Here is a 20,555-nt window from a genome sequence, read left to right on the forward strand (position 1 = left end):
AAATTGACCCAAGAATAAAGTTTACCATTAACGAATGGAGTGGGTTTTGTAATAGCCAGAGATGTGTAGAGCCGTTGGGAAATCCAAAGGGAGCCTCACCAGCGCTACCCACAACCCCAGGGGGGAGAGAGGGAAGAAAACACACTCCAGGGGGGTTGCAAGGAACCACACAATGGATGTCCTCCAAAGATCAGGGGAGCCGGTGCCTGCAAAGCTCTTTGCAGGCACCGGCTCCCCTGATCCTTGGAGGGTGTCTATTGTGCGGTTCCTTGCAACCCCCCTGGAGTGCGTTTGCTTCCCTCTCTCCCCCCTGGGGTTGTGGGTGGCGCTGGTGAGGCTCCCTTTGGATTTCCCAACGGCTCTACACATTTCTGGTTATTACAAAACCCACTCCATTCTTGGAGGTCGAAACACGTCGGGGCACGCACACCACACAGCATAATGCAATGTTGTATACAATTGTCCAATATTGTGGATTCTGTATTGCATCACCGGATCCAGAAAGGGTTTTCTTTTTATTGTTATTGCATTTAAAATGTATGTTATTGACAACTACAAAATAAACCATGTTTTATTCAATTACATCTTTCACACTTTTATATCTTTGCTGTACAAAGCCCGTGGGGTAAATTCCTTTTTCTACACAATTCAATCGCATCCGATGATGCCGGGGGGTGGGGCCGAGTGATTAACTCTGTGTGGTAAGACTGGACACAGATGATAGGAAATCTTATACTGTACATTGTGATAAGTTAATCTTTTGTAACATGTTCCACCCATATTCAGGGTGTAACATGTTACAATTCCGCGGGCCCCTGCAAGTCCCCAACCCCCTCCAATGTCATAGGTGGCGGGGATCTTCTCCCCCCACTCTCTTCAGAATCTTCAAAGAACGAGGCTGTGCGGGGCTCCACCCATCCGGCCACGTCACTCATTCACAGAGTTCTGGGGAACTGTTGGTTTCTATACTTTGAGTCACTGACAAGCTTGTAAATTAGAAAAGGCAGAATGAAGTCGGAGCTCTTTTCCTGCACACTTGCTTTTAGCTCAGTGACTAGAAAGTTTTAAAGCCAGTGGGTCAGCATGTCAAGCTGCTAGAATTTTCAGAAGGAAATCAGGAAAAGTTTCCATTTAAGCTCATTGGTTTCTCATATAAAATTATATTTATATACAGATAAAAGAGCTTTAAGAAGATAATAGATTACCGTTCTGCTTGGCTTATTGACATTGCAAATGTATCTTTTCTCCAACTTTCCTAAAATATTTAAGTCTATTGTTAGGATTTAAAATATAGCAGTTGTTCTAACACTATAAACAGGACCGCAGCAAGATTGTCCTATGTTTCTCTCCTTCTGGGATTAAGTGGACTATTTATACATATCTACCCTTTCCAATCTTTTTGCGGGCTCATTATATGGACTTTATACCATTAGAAAACATGTTTATATGTCTATGCTAAAGCGCTACCTGGTCCTATATTTTATATTTGTATTTATATTGACCCTTATACTATAATAAGTACTATTTTAAAGCATAAGGGCTCATGCATACTGCAGTTTAAAAAAAAAAAAAAAAAAGCTTGAAGAAGCTTGCTCTTTTTTGTGCTCCTTCACGCTATTTTATTGAGCTTTATTGAGCATCAGCGTTTTTTCCCCACAAACCGTCCTAGGTAGTATTTTGTTAACCACTGTATAAACAAAACAAAAGACTGTGCAAAAAAGGTTTTGCACATTTTTGAGCGCTTTGGGGCACTAGCTCCTCTCAAAAATGCGAGTTTGGTGGGTTTTGCTTTCTGCCTGTAGGAGCATAAAAAGCCTAAAGCCCTGTACACGTGGCCGAGAATCCCGTCAGGAAAAAAAACATCGATTTTCCTGATGGGATTCCTGAGAAGCTTGGCTTGCCAAGCCGTGCATACAGACGGCCATTCAAAAGAACCGCTGTTCTTATGAATGGCAAGAACGCGGTGACGTCATCGACTACGACTTGTCACATTTGATGCCGTTGCTGCCATCTTGCTACACACTATCGTTGTAAGCATGCAGCCAGGTTCTCTATTTTCCCGTCGGGATTCCCCGCGGTTTTCCTGACGGGAAAACTGCTAGGGAGCATACACACGGCCGGGATTCCCAGCAAAATGCTCTCCTGCCAGTTTTCATGCCGGGAAAACTGGTGGTGTGTACGAGGCTTTAGTGTGAATTGACACATTGGCTAAAATGGAGGGGCGATTCTAGGCAGGAAAAGTAAGAGCTCAAATTGTCTCAAAAGCCTGTAGGAGCTCCTTTGAGCTGCAGTTTGCATGAGCCCTAAGAGTATGAAATATGTTTGGTTTTAGAACTCTGGAGATAATAAACAAGTCTTAGAAAGGAAGGATTTGGAAATAAAGAAACATGCACCTGACAGAAAGAGCTTGCAGTCTGCCACAACATCTCACCGAGTCTCTGAAGAAAAACATGAAAGGTCTTCAAAAGATCCTACAGCTGCTCCATCTAATGAGGAAAAGACTCCAAAATCAGGTATCATTACTTAATGCAGTTAAAGTGTCTGTTTTAATTTAAATGTACGAGGGTTCTTCAAAAAGTTGCTGCACTTTATTTTTTCTAGGTTTCGCACTTATCTTCACCATAGCATGACAACTCTTATGCCGCATACAGACGGTCATTTTTTGTGATGAAAAAAAAATGACATTTGAAGTGATGAAAAAAAAACGACATTTTTGAAACTTCATTTTCAAAAACGATGTAGCATACACACCATCATTTTGAAAAATGATGAACAAAGTGACGGCACTCTAAAGGGGAAGTTCTATTCGCCTTGAGCCTGCTTTTAGCTGGTTACTTGTTAGTAAAAGATGATTCGTGCTTTTTTGTCTGTTACAGCGTGATGAATGTGCTTACTCCATTATGAATGGTAGTTTTACCTCCCGTCTCAAAACTTGCTTCTGGGCATGTGCGGGTTTAAAAACGTCGTTTTGCCCACACACTATCATTTTCATTGACACAAAAAATGACATTTTGAAAAACGACACAAAAAATTCGAGCATGTTCGAATTTTTTTTTTGTCATTTTTCAGAAGACATAAAATGACATTTTGCCCACACACGATCATTTTAATTGACATTTTTAAAAATGTAATTTTATTTCATCACAAAAAATGACCGTCTGTACGCGGCATTAGGCCTCTTTCACACGGTCAGACTGTTCTGGTACACCTGTCAGTTTTGTCGGCGGACCTGAACGGCCGCACCATGCATGCCTATGGAGCGTCGGATGTCAGTGGAGACATGTCCGCTGACATCCGACCCGATCCACCAAAATCGGACGTGTGGCGGACATGCTGTCCGTTTTCATCAAATCTCTCCATAGGAGACAGCGGCGCTGCACAAGCCCCTCCCCGCTCAGTGAGCAGAGAGATCTCCGCTGAGCTGGTGGGAACTGGCTGACTCCGTAGCGATGGAGTCCGCCTCGTGTTAAAGAGGCCTTATACTAAACTGCAAGGTCAACTGGCTTACCAGACAGACTAGTTACATGACACCTTCAGGCATTACCAATTGCACCTCCTCCTACCCTCACAGTTTTCAACAAAAAATATAAAAGTGCAGAAACTTTTTGAAAACCCTTCTTATTGCATTAACCCTTCCTGCTGCATTATAACAATAACAGCACTGTAGTGTTGTGAATCCTAAAACCTAGACATTACTTTTTTTTGAATGAGATGATTATTTGCTTAAAATGTCTTTTGTTAAACTGGGCATTTCTGTTTCAAAAAATATTACCTGTGCTTTTGTAAACAGGTGCTAGTGAGAAGCAAGACATTAAAAAAAAGAAACCAGAAAAGAGGGGTTCTTCATCTGGTGTACCTAATCCCTCTCCATCTACACCAAAACCTTCTGTTGACCAAATAAGGCAAAGTGTCCGGCAATCTTTAAAAGATATTCTAGTAAAAAGGTATGAACATTATTTTAAAGGAAATCTTTACACAGACAGTGGGGAAACAAGGTATAAATAAAGGTGGATAGCATTCTTTTTAAAACTGATAAGGGCTAGATGTCAGTCTGAAAGTCAGATGATGAAAAATTGGCTTGCATTTGAGATCAGTTTATGGTCCATTTTGAAGTCCGATTGCTAGACAGTTGAGGTGTATTAATTGACTTGGATTAAGAAATAATAAGCAAACTAATGTCAGAAGCAAAGCATACATGCACTAATACACTAGACATATAACTTTAAAATGCCTGTAATCTTTTAGCTCTGGAACCACTTCATCATCCTTTGGGGGACACAAGAATTCAGAACCAGTCTGGTTCTACTACTATGAGGTAGGGACATAGCAGACAGGAAAATCCAGCCCCCATGTAACCCTTCATCTACCCAGCATGCCTTGGTTTTATGCTAGCATCCTAGGCAGTTCTTCAGCTAGAGCCTTTTCTTCAGCTCTGCAAAAAAGAAAAGTTGTTTTGCTAGCCTCCCAACATCTTAGCTTTTTTCTTTTTGACTTCGACCAAGGCTTGCTACATTGCTCCTTGAGCTGGTCTTCACTTAGCAGCTATCTGGATTGGGAGCTCCTTAGCTTCAGAGACTGTATGAAGATCCCTCTTGGCTGGACATACAAGACTAGTGTGGAATGTGACCTACAGGCACTGACCCCCTGCTTTTTGGTGCTTTCCATACCTCTGTGTACTGTGTTGCGTGCAGAGTGCTTTCTGGGTCCAGAGCCACTGCATGCACCTGGTGTGACCCTATTCCTGAACATTAAGTGAGTAAGGCTAGTTGGGCTGATGCTTGTTGTCCACCTCTCTGTTGCACGGTTGGGCGCTATGTTACATTTCCTACTACCACTTATTTACCATAATGAGGTTTAAGGCTGAATGATTGAGTGCTGACATCATCTGTTGGGTAGAGTGCTGTGTGTTGCATTCAGCGCTGAGGAAGTAACATCCTGCTTCGCTTCTGCTCTTGAAGCACCAGATGGATCTCTGTTCTGTTTCCACTGCCTGCCTACAGTGGCTTGGTCACCTCAAGCCACCTGAAATCCTTATTAACACCAGCTGCCTGGGTTTTTAACCACTTAAGACCCGGACCAATACGCAGGTAAAGGACCAGGCCCCTTTTTTGCGATTCGGCACTGCGTCGCTTTAACTGACAATTGTGCGGTCGTGCAACGTGGCTCCCAAACAAAATTGGCGTCCTTTTTTCCCCCACAAATAACGCTTTCTTTTGGTGGTATTTGATCACCTCTGTGGTTTTTATTTTTTGTGCTATAAACAAAAATAGAGCGACAATTTTGAAAAAAATGCAATATTTTTAACTTTTTGCTATAATAAATATCCCCCAAAAATGTTTAAAAAAAACACGTTTTTTTCCCCCTTAGTTTAGGCCGATACGTATTCTTCTACCTATTTTTGGTAAAAAAAAAATCGCAATAAGCATTTATGAATTGGTTTGCGCAAAATTTATAGTGTTTACAGAATAGGGGATAGTTGTATTGCATTTTTATAAATTTTTTTTTTTTTTTTACTACTAATGGCGGCGATCAGCGTTTTTTTTTTTTTTTTTTTACGTGACTGCGACATTATGGCGGACACATCGGACAATTTTGACATGTTTTTGGGACCATTGCCATTTTCACAGCAAAAAGTGCTATAAAAATGCATTGTTTACTATGAAAATGACAATTGCAGTTTGGGAGTTAACCACTAGGGGGCGCTGAAGGGGTTAAGTGTGACCTCATATGTGTTTCTAACTGTAGGGTGGCGGGGCTGGACGTGTGATGTCATTGATCGCCTTTCCCTATATCAGGGAACAGATGATCAATGACCGTGGCACTGTGAAGAACGGGGAAGGTGTGTTTACACACACCTCTCCCCGTTCTTCAGCTCCTGTGACCGATAGCAGGACTCCAGGGGCGATCGGTTCCCGCGGTCATGGGCATTTAACAATCATGTACAGGTACGTGATTGTGCCCAGCCGTGCCATTCTGCCAACGTATGTCGGCCTTAGGCGGTCCTTAAGTGGTTAAGTAGGCCTTGCATCACGTTTTGCCTAGTTACATTACAGCTGTCTGAATGCAACATGTCTTTGCTAAGACACACAGAGGACATTGTCGCTACCATGGGTGACCTTAGCCTATACTCCCCTAGTGATTCTGTGGGCATTTACTTGGTATCTCCAGAAGAAATTGACACCTGTAATCTGTATTTGGGACCCCCTATTGTCATAGAATTGTCCTTGTCCCACATCCACAGGAACCTCCTTTTTCACCTTGGTTTTCAGCATGTTCTGGTGACATCCCCTTCAAAGTCTAGCTTTGAACATTCTGGACCTCTAGCATAAGTTGAACCTGGAACTCTTGTTATTGTCTCTGATTCACATTCGGAACCCCAGCATTCTATCTCTGGTGTTCGGGTCACTACAGTCTTTCAGCTGACTCAGATTTACATTTTTTTTTTTTTTTTTTCAGATCATTTAGATGCAATGCATACCAATGCTGCACCTGGAGGATCAGCCTCCTGTTCCAGGCCTTGGTTCTTTGCTTTATTTATAAAGACCTTTCTGATACATTCACAATTTAAATTTTCTATTACCAGGAATAGAAACACCAGAGCATTCCTTGGACACATCTGAGAACTTTTTCTCCTTTAAGGGAGAATTTATAAATCAGTGGTCTTTTTCCACTGTTGATTCACCTGTAAACCAACTTAACAGGTAGACCACCAAACAGGTGAATGGCACACTTGTTTTAAAGTAGTATTAAACCCAGAGGCAAACTTACCAATTTTTGGTGATGGCTGTATTGGTTTCCTTTTTTAAGCTTTCTTCTATTTTCATCTGGTGATCCAGCAAACAAGTTTGTTGTTTTTCAAATGCACAAGCTGTCCAGCAGAATGTGCCAGTTTACATGGATGAGACAAACCACTTAACACTGGCAGGGGTGAATAAAACGATCTGCTTTTATATATTCATACAAGACCTTTATCTCAAAGGCCACAAATGTTTGCTGTAACAACTGCTTATAAAGTGTGAAATGGAGTTTGGCTTCAATTTATAATGTGTATCTTAAAGCGGAGGTTCACACAAAAAGTGAACCTCCGCTTTTTGGAACCCTCCCCCCTCCGGTGTCACATTTGGCACCTTTCAGGGGGGAGGGGGTGCAGATACCTGTATAAAACAGGTATTTGCACCACTTCCGGGTTCTGACTCCTGCGGGAGTCCGGCCCCTTCACAGCCCCCCCGCTGTCTTCTGGGAAACACTGTTTCCAGGAGAGAGCGGGGACCAGTGACGGCATGCCGCGTTACTTGCGCCTGTGCAGTAGGGAACTGGGCAGTGACTTCCTGATTCCCTTACCGAGGATGGCGGCGGAAGCATCTGAGGACCGAGCGATTGCTCAGCCTCGTCTGCTGACATTGCGGGCACGCTAGACAGGTAAGTGTCCATTTTCTTAAAGTCAGCAGCTGCAGTATTTGTAGCTGCTGGCTTTAAAAAAATAAATAAAAAATCGTCGGAACCTCCGCTTTAATCTGCTAATATATTTAACACTCCCCTGCTCTCAGACTGACAATGCTACTGTCTGCTCTGTCTCATGTGCTCATTCCTCCTGAATTTTGTCTCACTAATATAGGAGGTGTGTTACTGGCCAGATTACAAGGTGGAAAAAGCCAAAGAAAATAAAAGTTTTGTTGTTTAATACCGCTTTAAGGGAAATCACTGACAAACTCCCTCCTAAAATACCAACTGGTTTGGGCTCTTGTTCTGGTGTTGGAGTAACTTTAATCTGATTTTCTTTGTCAGACAGGGTGGAAACCCACAAAGAGGGCTCCATTTCATGGAACGGCCACAGCGAATGTCTGGAGCCTAGTGCTTTAGAATCCAAACTTGTGTCTCACGCTCTAGTGGAAACTTGTCTTTGGGACCAATACTTTGCATTGACTTACTCCTCTTTTCAGAAGAGTTCCTTATCCAATTATAAGGCAGTGGAGTACTCTATCTTATCACCAGCTACCCCTGTGCACAGAACTGTAATACTTATCGATAAGATTGCCTGGCTGTTGCTGACCTGGATTGGCATGACTTCTTTCTTGTTTTCCGCCTCTTTGACCCCTGTCTAAACCTGACTACTGTCATTTGCTGTCTGCCAAGATCCCTGCTGGGATCTGATTACTCTTTTGCTTGCTGCATGCCTTGACTGTTATCCTTATTGCGTACAGTCGCCACACCATAATTGGCTATCCCTTGGTCCAGTCCATCCCCACTTTCACAAACTTTGGGAAAGACCAACCCTGTGCCTCAGGTGAGCTTGTGCCACTTTCCAGATAACATCATGATACCTCTTCTATGTCTGGGAGCATGAATTTGGGGCAAGACATCCAGATTGTCAATCTGGACCAAGAAATTCCCGGCACTACCTGTCGATCTCTTGGTTGAAATGGGGTAGTGTCTTCCCCTCTGCCCTGAAGGGAATCCACTTGCTGGTGGGCCATACCTGTTTTTTTAAATCAGTTCTGGAAACAGAGAGTAACCTGAAACAATCATGAAGATTAGGACTTTAGCGGTTACTCACAAAGTGGCAAAGCATAAAGAAGTATAACAGAGTACTTGTAATTTATTTTAAAAAGTCAGCAATACATTGTGTTCCTGGCACAAAATTGAATTCTTTTGTACCCATGTTTAATTTTCAGGGAACTACATGGTAAATTTGAACATGCTTAAAATTTAGGCTAGGTTCATACTGGTGCAGCTGTAGCGTGATCCTATTTTTAATGCACATTTGAGGCGTTTTCCATGCTTCATGCATTTTTTTGGCAGAGAAGGAGACAATGATATACACAAAACTGCCAAAAATACAGTAAAACGTATGTACAAGCATTTTACATGTTTTTTTTTTTTTTGTGCCAAAATTGCACTACAGCTGCACCAAAGTAAAACCTATACCTTTGTCAAAAATGCACTGCATTGATGTGATTAGCACCATCGAAAATGGTGATTTCAATTGTAATGCGACTCTGTGTTACTGAAGTCACATTTGAAATCGCGTTAGAGTGAACCAGTCCTTAATCATTATTTTAGCACTATTTATCTAAATGTATGTATATATGTTTTTTTTAATAGGCTTTCAGAATCCTCTTCAAAGATTCCTGAAGAAAGGGCTACCAAAGTATCAGCTAAGATTGAAAAGGAGTTATTTTCTTTTTACCGAGATACAGATTCGAAGTACAAGAATAAGTATAGAAGTTTAATGTTTAACTTGAAAGATCCTAAGAACAATGTACGTTGTCTTAAAATTATTGCTAATCTGCATACTATTTATCAGCTTTGAATTGGTTACACAGAATTTTTTTTTTTTTTTTTTCAATTCATATGACAGGTGTTGTACAAGCGAGTCCTCAGAGGAGACATCACCCCAGAACATCTTATCAAGATGACACCAGAGGAGTTGGCTTCTAAAGAGCTGGCAGCTTGGAGGCAAAGGGAAAATAGACATGTAATGTATTGTTCCTGCTCTTAATAGAAATGTGTACAATGAATTTTATGTTTAACCACTTCCCACCGACCGTATGCACAGATGAGGCTTCGGCAACTGCATGTGTCATCCGGATCCTGTTTTTTTAGAGAGGGCGGAATAACAACTAATGGGGCTAAAAGACGCTCGGCTGTTATCCTGGAGGAATGGGAGAAGACGTCCCCCACCTACCACGGCCTTCTGCCACTGTTCCCAGGCCTCTTGTCCCATCGGGAGACCTGATGCACAATCCGGAACTTCTGCCGGCTAGAGTGAGCCCGGAAGGAAAAAAATTGGTCTTAGTTTTTTCCTAAAAAAGTGTGTTTGATAGACCACTGCGCAAACACAGTGTGATATAAAATATTCCAACGGTCGCCATTTTATTCTCTAGGGTCTCTGCTAAAATGAATAAATAAAAAAACACAGATTTTAACTTGTAAGCAACAAAATGTCAGAAATAGGCTTAGTCATGAAAAGGTTAATAACGCCGGCCATAGATGGTTCGAATCTCGGCCAGTTTCCGGATGGAACGTCCAAATTCGAACCATGTATTGGCAGGCTGATTGTACCCAAGTCGATTGATTGATCAACTTGAGAACGACCAGCCTGTCAGATTTTGCATGCGTGGTCGCAGGAAACAAAATCTATGGCTGGCTCAAGTCAGGTCATTTAAGTTACTGTTCTCCTTAAACAATATGTTTATTTGAGTTGATTTTTAGATAAGCATTTTTGATGTAGCAACATTTATAGCATCAATTGCTAGGGTGTTATTCATTTATCTTCTACAGATTGTGTATTTTGATAATATCTTGTCTGGGTAATATCTTTTTTTTCTTAAGTCTGCACAAAGCAAAGCAAAACTTTGATATTCTTTCTTCTCTATAGACCATTGAGATGATTGAAAAAGAGCAACGTGAAGTTGAACGGCGGCCAATAACTAAAATTACACATAAGGGTGAAATTGAAATCGAAAGTGATGCTCCTATTAAGGAGCCTGAAACCATGGACACAGAGGTAATATGTTGTTCTTCTTGTGACATACTGTAGTTCCCTTTATGTACAGATCTTTTTTTTTTTCTGTGCCGACTTGTTTGGATCTGGTATTGATGTTAGGGGAAATCCTGCAAATAAAAAGTAAGGTCTCCCCAAAAAATCCACACCATACCCCCAAGTAGGCAGGCCCAGAAAAGGAGGGGGGGAGAGCCCCATTCCTTTTTCCTGCACCATGCTAGGCTTCATGCTCTCAACATGGGAGGGGAAGTGGTGTCACCCTGGGCAACCTGGCAAACATTTTGTCCCCATGTTAATGAGGACAAGGGCCTCTTTCTTACAGCCCTGACCCGGTAACTGGGGTTCTGTGGGCAGGGGGCTTATTGGAACCTGGACGCCCCCTTTAACAAGAAGGTGTGTGACAGTGTACTGTTAACATGTGGGGCTTTATTTAATTTAGTGTGTTATCCTTCATTTGCAGAAGGTAAAATCATTTGCAGAAGGTAATGTTTATGTTTTTGATTTTGGCGGGTTTATTCACACCTTGGAAGGTGATGCTGTTAAAAATATCTTCTAGCTGATGCACTTCCAGATAAAGGTAAAGATTCAATGGGTCAGTTGGCCAGGACCCCTCTCCCCTGATGGCTCATGTCCCAGTCTCTTTGGACTGGTGGTCATGATGGACACCAGCCTGTCCCACTGGGGGAGTCCTGGGTGCAAGGTTGGCCCAGGGCTGTTAGATGCCAAAGGAGTCTCGGCTATTCATCAATGTCCTGGAGATTCAGCTATGTCTGGAGTGGTGGATAGATCTTCCTCAAGGGCACCCAAACAGGATTTAGTCAGACAGCACCACCACAGTGGCCTATGTCATCCACCATGGCAGTACAAGGGGCTTCGCAGCAGTGCTGGAGGCCTTTCTTTAGTGGGTGGAACTTCATGTTCTGACTTCCTCTGCTGTGTCCATTCCAGGTGTAGAAAATTGATAGGCGGCTTAACCTTAGTCCTCAGATGGTGGATCAGGAGAGTGGTCTCTGCCCAGACATGTTTCGTCCAATCTGTCTGCGGTGGGGCAGGTCAGACAGGGATCTTCTGGCGTCCTCCCTCAATAGAGTCAGACACTCTGGTGGTGCCCTGGAGCCATTATCGCTTCATTTATGTCCTTCCTCCTCTTAAGGTTCTCCCTCATCTGCTCTGTATGATAGAGGACAAAGGAATCCCAGTCATTCGGGACCTCGGTATGCCGACATGGTGTGACTGGTGGTGGATGTGCCTTGGAAGCTGCCTATACGGAAAGATCTTCTGTCCCGAGGGCCGATCTCGCACGCTGTTATACTGTCGCTGGCTTGATGGCTTGGTTATTGGAAGCCAGATTCTGGGAGACATGGGGTTGTAAGGTTTGGCAATTCATTCAATGTTGAAATTGCACCTTTTGGAAGATTTATCATCACATTTGGAAGGCTTACATTTGGGGCTGTGCAAAAAAATCAGGTTGGTAGGTCAAATCGATTCAGATTTTGACAAAATCAATTTTTTATTTTTTTTTCCCCAGGACCTGAGGAGCTGCGGGCAGGAGTTTTTAGGCAAAGCCGCGGCCTTGCCTAAAAACTCCTGCCCGCAGCTCCTCAGGACAGGCGTGGTGTCCATAAAAAAAAAAAAAACTTCATTTGAATCGTAAATCAAGTTTTTTAGGGGGAAAAATAGCCCAGCACTACTTACATTTTGCTTTTGGGACCTGAAGTTGGGTTTTTTTGGTCCTTCAGGAGCCTCCCTTTGAGAATATTTGGAATATCCCTTACTTATTTTCTCCCAGAAGGTCACCTACTTGGTTGCTGTCACTTTTGCCCATTGCATGTCAGAGCTGGTGTTCTTGTCTGGCACGTGCCCCCTATTCGGTTCTACACAGGGATAAGGTGGTTATGAGACCATTGTCATTGATGGGGACATTGTCCTGCCTTCCCTGTGTCTGCGCCCTTCACATAGTAAAGAGATTGTGCTGCACTCTTTGGGATTACATGAAGAGACAGAGGGATCTGAGGCATCCTAGATCCGCAGAAGATCTGATCCAGACAGATTCCATGATGTTGAGATCAGGGCTCTGTGAGGACCAAACCATCACTTCCAGGACTCTTTTTTTTCTTCTGTATGCTGAAGATAGTTATTAATGACGTTGGCTGTATGTTTTGTCTTGCTGTAAAATACATTTTGGGCCAATCTCCTTGTTGGTATGACATGATAAAAAAGTGTCTTCCTGTTTTTCTCAGCATTGAGGACACCATTGATCCTGACCTAATCTCCAACTAAATTTCAGAAATGCAGTCCCAAACTTTAAAGGAACCACCACCAATCTTCACTGTTGCTTGCAGACACTCATTATTGTACCGCTCTCCAGGCCCATCAGCGAACAAACTGCCTATTGCTACAGCGAAATAGTTCAGATTTTGTCCAGAGTACTTGATGCCATTTTTTTGAGCACCCCAGTTCCTATGTTTTCCTGCATAGTTGAGTCGCTTGGCCTTGTTTCCTCATCAGAGGTATGGCTTTTTGGCTGTGATTCTTCCATGAATACCACTTCTGACCAGACTTGTACTTGGTTTCTGACAGTTCTGTTCTAATGAGCTTGTTTTAAGCACAGCTGAATTCATCCATTGGAATTTGGATTGGAGTTCCATATCTGATGGCAGTCCTATCCAGACACAGTTTAAGGTGAACCACGTCTAGCGCAAGCAATGAATTGGACCGTGACAGTGACCAGATAGGGCAATCGGCCCAATACACATTAGTGACCCACCGCCGCACGGTGTGTTTATGGGTCCACGTATTCCGGTAAGGGTATTTCATCTTTTCTGAGTTCCTGGGATTACATCTTTGAGGGGAACCTTCCTTGCTGACCTCACAGGGATTGTTTCATTATCACTTTCCAGAGTGTATGGACACTTATTAATTATTTGAAGAGGATTGGTTGTTTCAGGTTTTACCCTTGAACTTCACCGGACTACTCATCACTTCACTGGAGTACACTTACTGTTTATGAACACTCAGTTACAAGGATACTCCATTTAGAGGAGAGTCCTTGTTTTGGACGCTTTCAATATCCCTCCATAGCATATGTATTAGCCACGTAATAATTGTAAGGGTGTTATTTTCTGCTTTGAAGACGTTTTTTTTCTGGGAGAGACCTTACTGACACTCAATAACTACCTTGTGTCTTGTTGCTGTGCTCCGTCTTGCCATGGTGTTTGAACTGTGACCTAAAACTGTCTTCCACAACCTCACCGAGCAGCAGAGTTTGGCTGTTCCTCACCCAGTTTAAGCCTACACAGCTGTTTGTTTCAGTTGATGTCTGTTTTTCAACCTACAAATGAAATTGATCATTGGCACCTGCTTGGTAAAATTGGTTAATCATACATCTGACTTTTCCTACACAATCCCTGACATTGTGCAAGTGTAAGAATTGATGCTGGTTTGAAGCCAAACGGTAGACACTCCAAATATTGAATTGATTTTTCTTCTGTTCTCTCACTTTGAAATATGTAAATTTAATAAGAATAGCTAAATAGATATATATTTGTAAAGCATTATTGCTCTACAGCAGTGGTTCTCAACCTGGGGGTCAAGTGATGATTTGCCAGGGGTCCCCGAATCCTGGGCTGTTCTTGAAGCCTGCACTGCTCTCCCTGCCTTTTTGTGGCCGCCCAGCTGGGCTGTTCCTGGAGCCCGTGGCCTCCCACTCAGCCTGTTTGCAGCTTCCCATTCAGTTCACGGCATGGGTGGGGGGGAAGAGGCTAGAGGTCAGCTGACTGGTGAGGAATGTGAATTGGGAGGGGCTGGAGGAGACCCTATCTCCTGATTCCGGCATAGGTGCCACTGCAATGAGACGCCACAAAGTCAGAGGCACAGTGAGTAACACTACCTGTGATTGTAGTTGCCATTAAAAGTCCTCACAACAGTTCTCAGATCAGCAGGCGACCTTGTTCAAGAGCACCTAATCCACTCATCCCCCCCCCCCCCACCACCAAAGAGTAAGAGAAGGAAAAAAAATAGAGAATACATGGAAGGGAGAGGAAAAGAGGGGTGGAACAAAGAAAAAGGGAGAGAAAGAAGAAGAAAGATGGCTAGAAAAAGGGATGGGAAAAAAAAATAAAAAAATTTTGAATAGAGAGAGATAGAAGGGAAAGAAAGGAGAACAACGAGAAAGAGTGGTACATTCTAAAATGTACCATAAGGGGTTTTAATACTGTACGAGTAGAAGGGACTCGGGGAGCGCTAAATGTCTGTTGTTTAGGGGTGCAAATTACTTGTCTTGTCCCGGGTGCTGACAACCCACGCTACGAAAATAATTTTACTGTTACGGGTCCCCACAACTTGGGACATTTTATCAAGGGGTCACGGCACTAGAAAGGTTGAGAGCTACTGCTCTACAGCATTTCTTCAAGCCTGACAAAAACTTTTGCACAATACTGTATGTCCATAAAGAAGATTACAAACAGGTAGGTAAGTTGGTTTTAAGACATTTCTTTTATGCAAGTTTTTTTATGCAGATGTACTGGTTTTAAAAAAAGCTAATCTCACAGTTTATGCCCTTTCACCTATCACTGCTTCTTTTTCCTTAAATCCATTATCCTTTGTAAATATCTTCTAATTTTTATGATTACAGGAATCTGTTGTGAAACCTATTGAAAAAGAGGAAGAAGCACATAAAGATAAAGATAAAGATCCACCTACTGAGTCTACATCAGACACAACAGCACAACACAAAAATCACCTTTTTGACTTAAACTGTAAAATATGCACAGGTGTGTATACTCTATTATTTTCTTGAGAAATCTTACAGCTTGTCAACACTTGACATTGGGGGGTAAGGGGAGGGCTTTAAAACCAGGACCCCGTTTCCCCCTCCGACAGAACAGGATATGCACATGTTGTGATGCTTTGCTTCACAGCCATGGCAATAATTAAACTGTTGCATTTGGCGGACAGTACTGAATAGAGCCATGTAGCATGTACAATTCACGTGGCTGCTGGGCGGTAGTGTGCACGTTTAGGTGTTATAGCAGGAAGAGACAACAAAACACCTCCTCACCACCTATTAAACGCCCTCTGAAAAGCGATCCACCACAAAATGCATTTCAAAGAGCTAATACAGTGTAAACTGTCCCTTAAGGTTGGTGTGAATCAGTCTATGGTTTTCTTTCCCTCTCTACATACAAGTCAGTCTGAATTAAAGGCAAGCACTTGTAAACCCCAGGAAAATGTTGGCAAACACATTGAAACTGCCAGTGTTCACTAGCCTTTATGCAAATACTTGGCACTAGTAATAGTTTTATATTAACCACTTTAACACTGGGCCAATTTTGACACTTCTCACATATAGGTAATATCTATTTTTTTCTCCCTAGAAAATGACTTAGAAACCCCAAACATTATTAGGTAGATTCAGGTATGGCCGCGCAGTTTTAAGACGGCGTAGCCTAGCGTGTTTACACTACGCCGCCTTAAGTAAGAGAGGCAAGTACATGATTCTGAAAGCGCTTACCTCCTTACTTAGGGCGGCGTAGTGTTAACACGGGCGTAAGGGCGCCTAATTCAAATGGGTTGGGGGGGGGGGCGTGTCTAATGCTAATGAGGCTTGACCTCACGTTTTTTAAGTTTTTCTTTTACACTGCGCATGCGCCGGGCTCCTACATTTCCCAGGGCGCACTGCGGCTAAGTACGCCGTGCGGGCCTATTGATTTTGACGTGGACGTAAACGACGTAACTCCCGATTCGCGGACGACTTACGCAAACGATGTAAAAAATTCGAACCTCGCGGCAGGAACGGCGGCCATACTTTAACATTGTTATTCCACTTCATAGGTGGAATAATTTTAGGCCGCCTAAGGCCTTACGGAAACAACGTAATTCGACTGCGGCGGCCGGGCGTACGTTCGTGAATCGACGTAGAAGCTCATTTACATAATCTACGCCGGCCACAATGGAAGCGACACCTAGCAGCCATGCGAAAAATTGCAATCTAAGATATGACGGCGCAAGCCGTTGTATCTTAGATATGTTTAAGCGTATCTCGGTTTGAGCATACGCTTAAACATACGGCGGCGTAGATTCTGAGTTAGGCCGGCTTATCTACTGATAAGTCGGCCTAACTCTTACTGAATCTACCTATATATATATTTTAAGCAGAGGCCCTAGACAATAATATGGTGGGTGTTGCAATTTTCTATGTCGCACTGTATTTCTGCAGCAATTTCTCAAATGCAATTTTTGTTGGGAAAAAATACACTTTAGTGAATATTAATGCACAAAACACAATATAATACCCACTTTTTGGTAAGATTTAAAATTTACGCTGAGTAATAAGATACCCAACATGTCATGCTTTTAAATTACACACGCTCGTGAATTAGTGCCAAACTATGCTTTCTAAGCCTTTACAGGTTACCAGTTTAGAATGACACAGGAGGTCTGGTGCTAGAATTATTGCTCTCGCTATAACATTTGCGGCGATACCCCACATGTGTGGTGCGAACACCGTTTACGCTTGTGTGTGTGAGAGACCTACGTATGCTTTTGCCTTTGAGCAACTTTATTGCTATCACAAGGGATGAACAACATCCCTTGTGATAGCATGGGCATGACAGGTACTCTTTACTTAGCCATCTGGGGTCAGATCTCTCCTCTGCCCTTAAAAACCTCTACTCAAGCCGAGATTGGTTTGATCAGATGCTTTTACTGGCCAGTAACTTAGTTGCCTGTTTACATTGGACTGAAAGTGACAAAATACTTGTTGCTTCTGGTTTCTTGGACAATAGAGATAATCGGGGACGGTCAGGTCCTCTGTCATCTCTATCATAAGCTGGAAGAACCGCTGCGGCTTCAGACCCCCTTCTGCTTTTTAGCTGCTAGGATTTCTTTCACATTGTATCGCATCGCCGATGGCGTTGTCCTGTTATCTTCAATCTATAACCACTTCAACCAGAGGACATACGGGTAATTCCTTTTTTGGGAATGACTTAAAGCAGAGTTCCACCCAAAAATTGAACTTCCGCTTATCTGCAGCGATCTACGCCATATCCAGCCCCTCTCCCCCTCCCACTGTCTTCTGGGGGAGACACAGTTCTCAAAAGGCAGCATGGACCAGTCAGGATGCGAAGCGCGACTCGCGCATACGCTGTAGGGAACCAGACTGTGAAGCCGCAGGGCTTCACTTCCTGATTCCCTTACAGAAGATCCCGGTGCCTCCACACGGGAACCAAGGGACGGGTCAGATTCAGGTGAGGACATTGCGGGTGCCCTGGACAGGTAAGTGTCCATATATTAAAAGTCAACAGCTGCTGACTTTTCATAAAAAATTTTTGGGCGGAACTTTGCTTTAAGAGAGGAAGTCTAATATATTTTTTTGCTACATTTGTTTGAAAGTGTTACTGTAGTCTTTTTATGTTGGCTTTGGTGTGAATTATGTCTCCTCTTAACTAGCAACAGTATATAGCATAGTTGGCAACTTAAATAAACAACAAATGTATTGGTGCCTTGATCCACTAGTTTCTAATGCCACGTACACACGGCCGGTTTTTCCGTCGGAATAAACTCAAGCTGTCTTGCATACACACGGACACACCAAATTCCAACCGTCAAAAACGCGGTGACGTACAACACTACAACGAGCCTAGAAAAATGAAGTTCAATGCTTCCGAATATGCGTCAAATTGTTTCCGAACATGCATGTTTTTATTCTTTGTCGGAATTCCATACAGACGAATGGAATTTCGTTTCCGAAAATTTTGTTTCCCGAAAAAAAGAGAACATGTTCTCTTTCTAAGTTCGTCCGAATTTCCGACAGAAAAAGTCAGATGGGGCATACGCGCGGTCGGAATATCCGATGAAAATATTGCGTCTGACTTTTTCCATTGGAAATTTCTGACCATGTGTAAGCAGCATTACTTGTTTAATGAATGATTAAAACTGGTGTTTTACAACCTGGCACATTTATGTAATGCAGTATTACTGGTAATGTGTCGCCTCTTTTCTCATTGTTTGCAATTTATGTGTATCTGGTAATCCTAAAGGGTCCTCGGGCACTATTTTGTAAATGTCGATGTGCTATTTTGTAAAAGTTGGATGCTGGTGAAATTGCATGGCAGTTTAGGAGTGCATGCTTTAACCACTTGAGCTCTGGAAGATTTTACCCCCTTCACAGTTATGCAATACTGAACGCAAATTAAATTCTTATAATTTTTTTTTTTTTTTTTTCACACAAATAGAGCTTTCTTTTGGTGGTAATTGATCACCACTGGGTTTTTTGGAAAAAATCCCCCAATATTTCTGTCATTAAACACATCCAATAAAATCGAATTTCATCATAAATTTAGACCAAAATATATTCTGCTACATGTCTTTGGTGAAAAAAACACTATGTGTATAATAATTTGTTTGTGTGAAAGTTATAGCCTATGCAAACTATGGAATATATATCTGAAAATTTATAAATTCGGATGTACTAATGGCCTATCATTTCTTGAGGACCTAAAATGCCAGGACAGTACAAATACCCCTTTTTGGAAAGTAGACATTCCATGGTATTATGGCGAGTTATTTATTTTTTGTCACAATTATTTTGAAAATGTTTACATACTGTCATCAGTACATGTACATTTTTCTTAATTTGTTTTTTTTTATACATACTTTCATCCGAGTACTTCAGTGTCACCATAGGAACACTGTAGTACTCTGGAAGGGTAATCAGGGATTTATTTTTTATGTGTGTAATAGCTGTGGCCCAATCACAGCATAGTCAACACAGCTGTTATGAATGAATTTATTCATAACCACTTTGTTGACATTGTGATCATCTGATTGTATGATCACATACCGGGATCCGCAGTACCAGGATCTGCAATTTGCTGTGTCCACACCCCAGCATAGCAATGAATATGCATTGCAGTGCAATACACAAACATGCTTTATGATGTACTGACAAAACCAGTGCCTACACCTATCAGCACACCACACATATGTTACTGAGCTGCAACAGACATCTGTCGGCAAGGTATATTGGCGGTCCTACCTCCTAATAAATGTCTCTTTCCTCCATCCTTTCTTGGCCCACTTCAGCCCTCTTCTCAGCTGTCACACATTCTAGTTTTTGAACAATTTAATGTGTCTGCCTCTGGTGATCACTCAGCCTCTCCTGTCTTCTGGGGGAGACACAGTTCTCAAAAGGCAGCATGGACCAGTCAGGATGCGAAGCGCGACTCGCGCATACGCTGTAGGGAACCAGACTGTGAAGCCGCAGGGCTTCACTTCCTGATTCCCTTACAGAAGATCCGCAGTACCAGGATCTGCAATTTGCTGTGTCCACACCCCAGCATAGCAATGAATATGCATTGCAGTGCAATACACAAACATGCTTTATGATGTACTGACAAAACCAGTGCCTACACCTATCAGCACACCACACATATGTTACTGAGCTGCAACAGACATCTGTCGGCAAGGTATATTGGCGGTCCTACCTCCTAATAAATGTCTCTTTCCTCCATCCTTTCTTGGCCCACTTCAGCCCTCTTCTCAGCTGTCACACATTCTAGTTTTTGAACAATTTAATGTGTCTGCCTCTGGTGATCACTCAGCCTCTCCATCCGGTGGCTTTTCCTCATATTTGGATAATTTTTCTGATTGGGGAGTCCTAAGCACAAGAGCTGCTTTCTGGTCTTCCAGAACAGGTGGTCCCTTCTATATTGTGAGGTCCCTCATTCGGGCTCTGTTGGACAGTATTAGAATTGAGAGCCAATGGCAGTAGTCAGGCGAGTCTCACCTGTACTGATGCCTCTAAGGGAAATCCCCATGAACCCATTTCTTATTTGGTAGCCTCTGGACATGGAGGAGGGGTTCACGCATTTGGGGATCCATCTCAGACCCTGCATTACAGGTGAAATTTGCCAGAGGAGGGCCTTTTGTCTTTAGTGCCTTCTGCCTGCTGACAAACGTCTGCTGCCAGCTGTCTACTGACAGAAACAGGGAATGCATTAATGACCTGTCCACTTTGGGTTAGGTCCTCTTTCCTTGACTCATTTGCAGG

General features: G+C 42.7%; 1 protein-coding gene across 1 annotated transcript in view; it reads left to right on the forward strand.

Moving 5' to 3' along the window:
* Positions 1–20,555, forward strand: part of PHF3 (PHD finger protein 3) — a 138,354-nt gene that overhangs the window by 72,711 nt on the left and 45,088 nt on the right. Inside the window, 6 exon segments of the mRNA XM_040349904.1 lie at positions 2,333–2,513; positions 3,791–3,944; positions 9,103–9,259; positions 9,359–9,475; positions 10,379–10,507; positions 15,138–15,276. Of these exon segments, the coding sequence (XP_040205838.1) occupies positions 2,333–2,513; positions 3,791–3,944; positions 9,103–9,259; positions 9,359–9,475; positions 10,379–10,507; positions 15,138–15,276 (877 nt within the window).

This window comes from Rana temporaria, chromosome 4 (assembly GCF_905171775.1).
Source record: "Rana temporaria chromosome 4, aRanTem1.1, whole genome shotgun sequence".
Classification (NCBI taxonomy): Eukaryota; Metazoa; Chordata; class Amphibia; order Anura; family Ranidae; genus Rana; species Rana temporaria.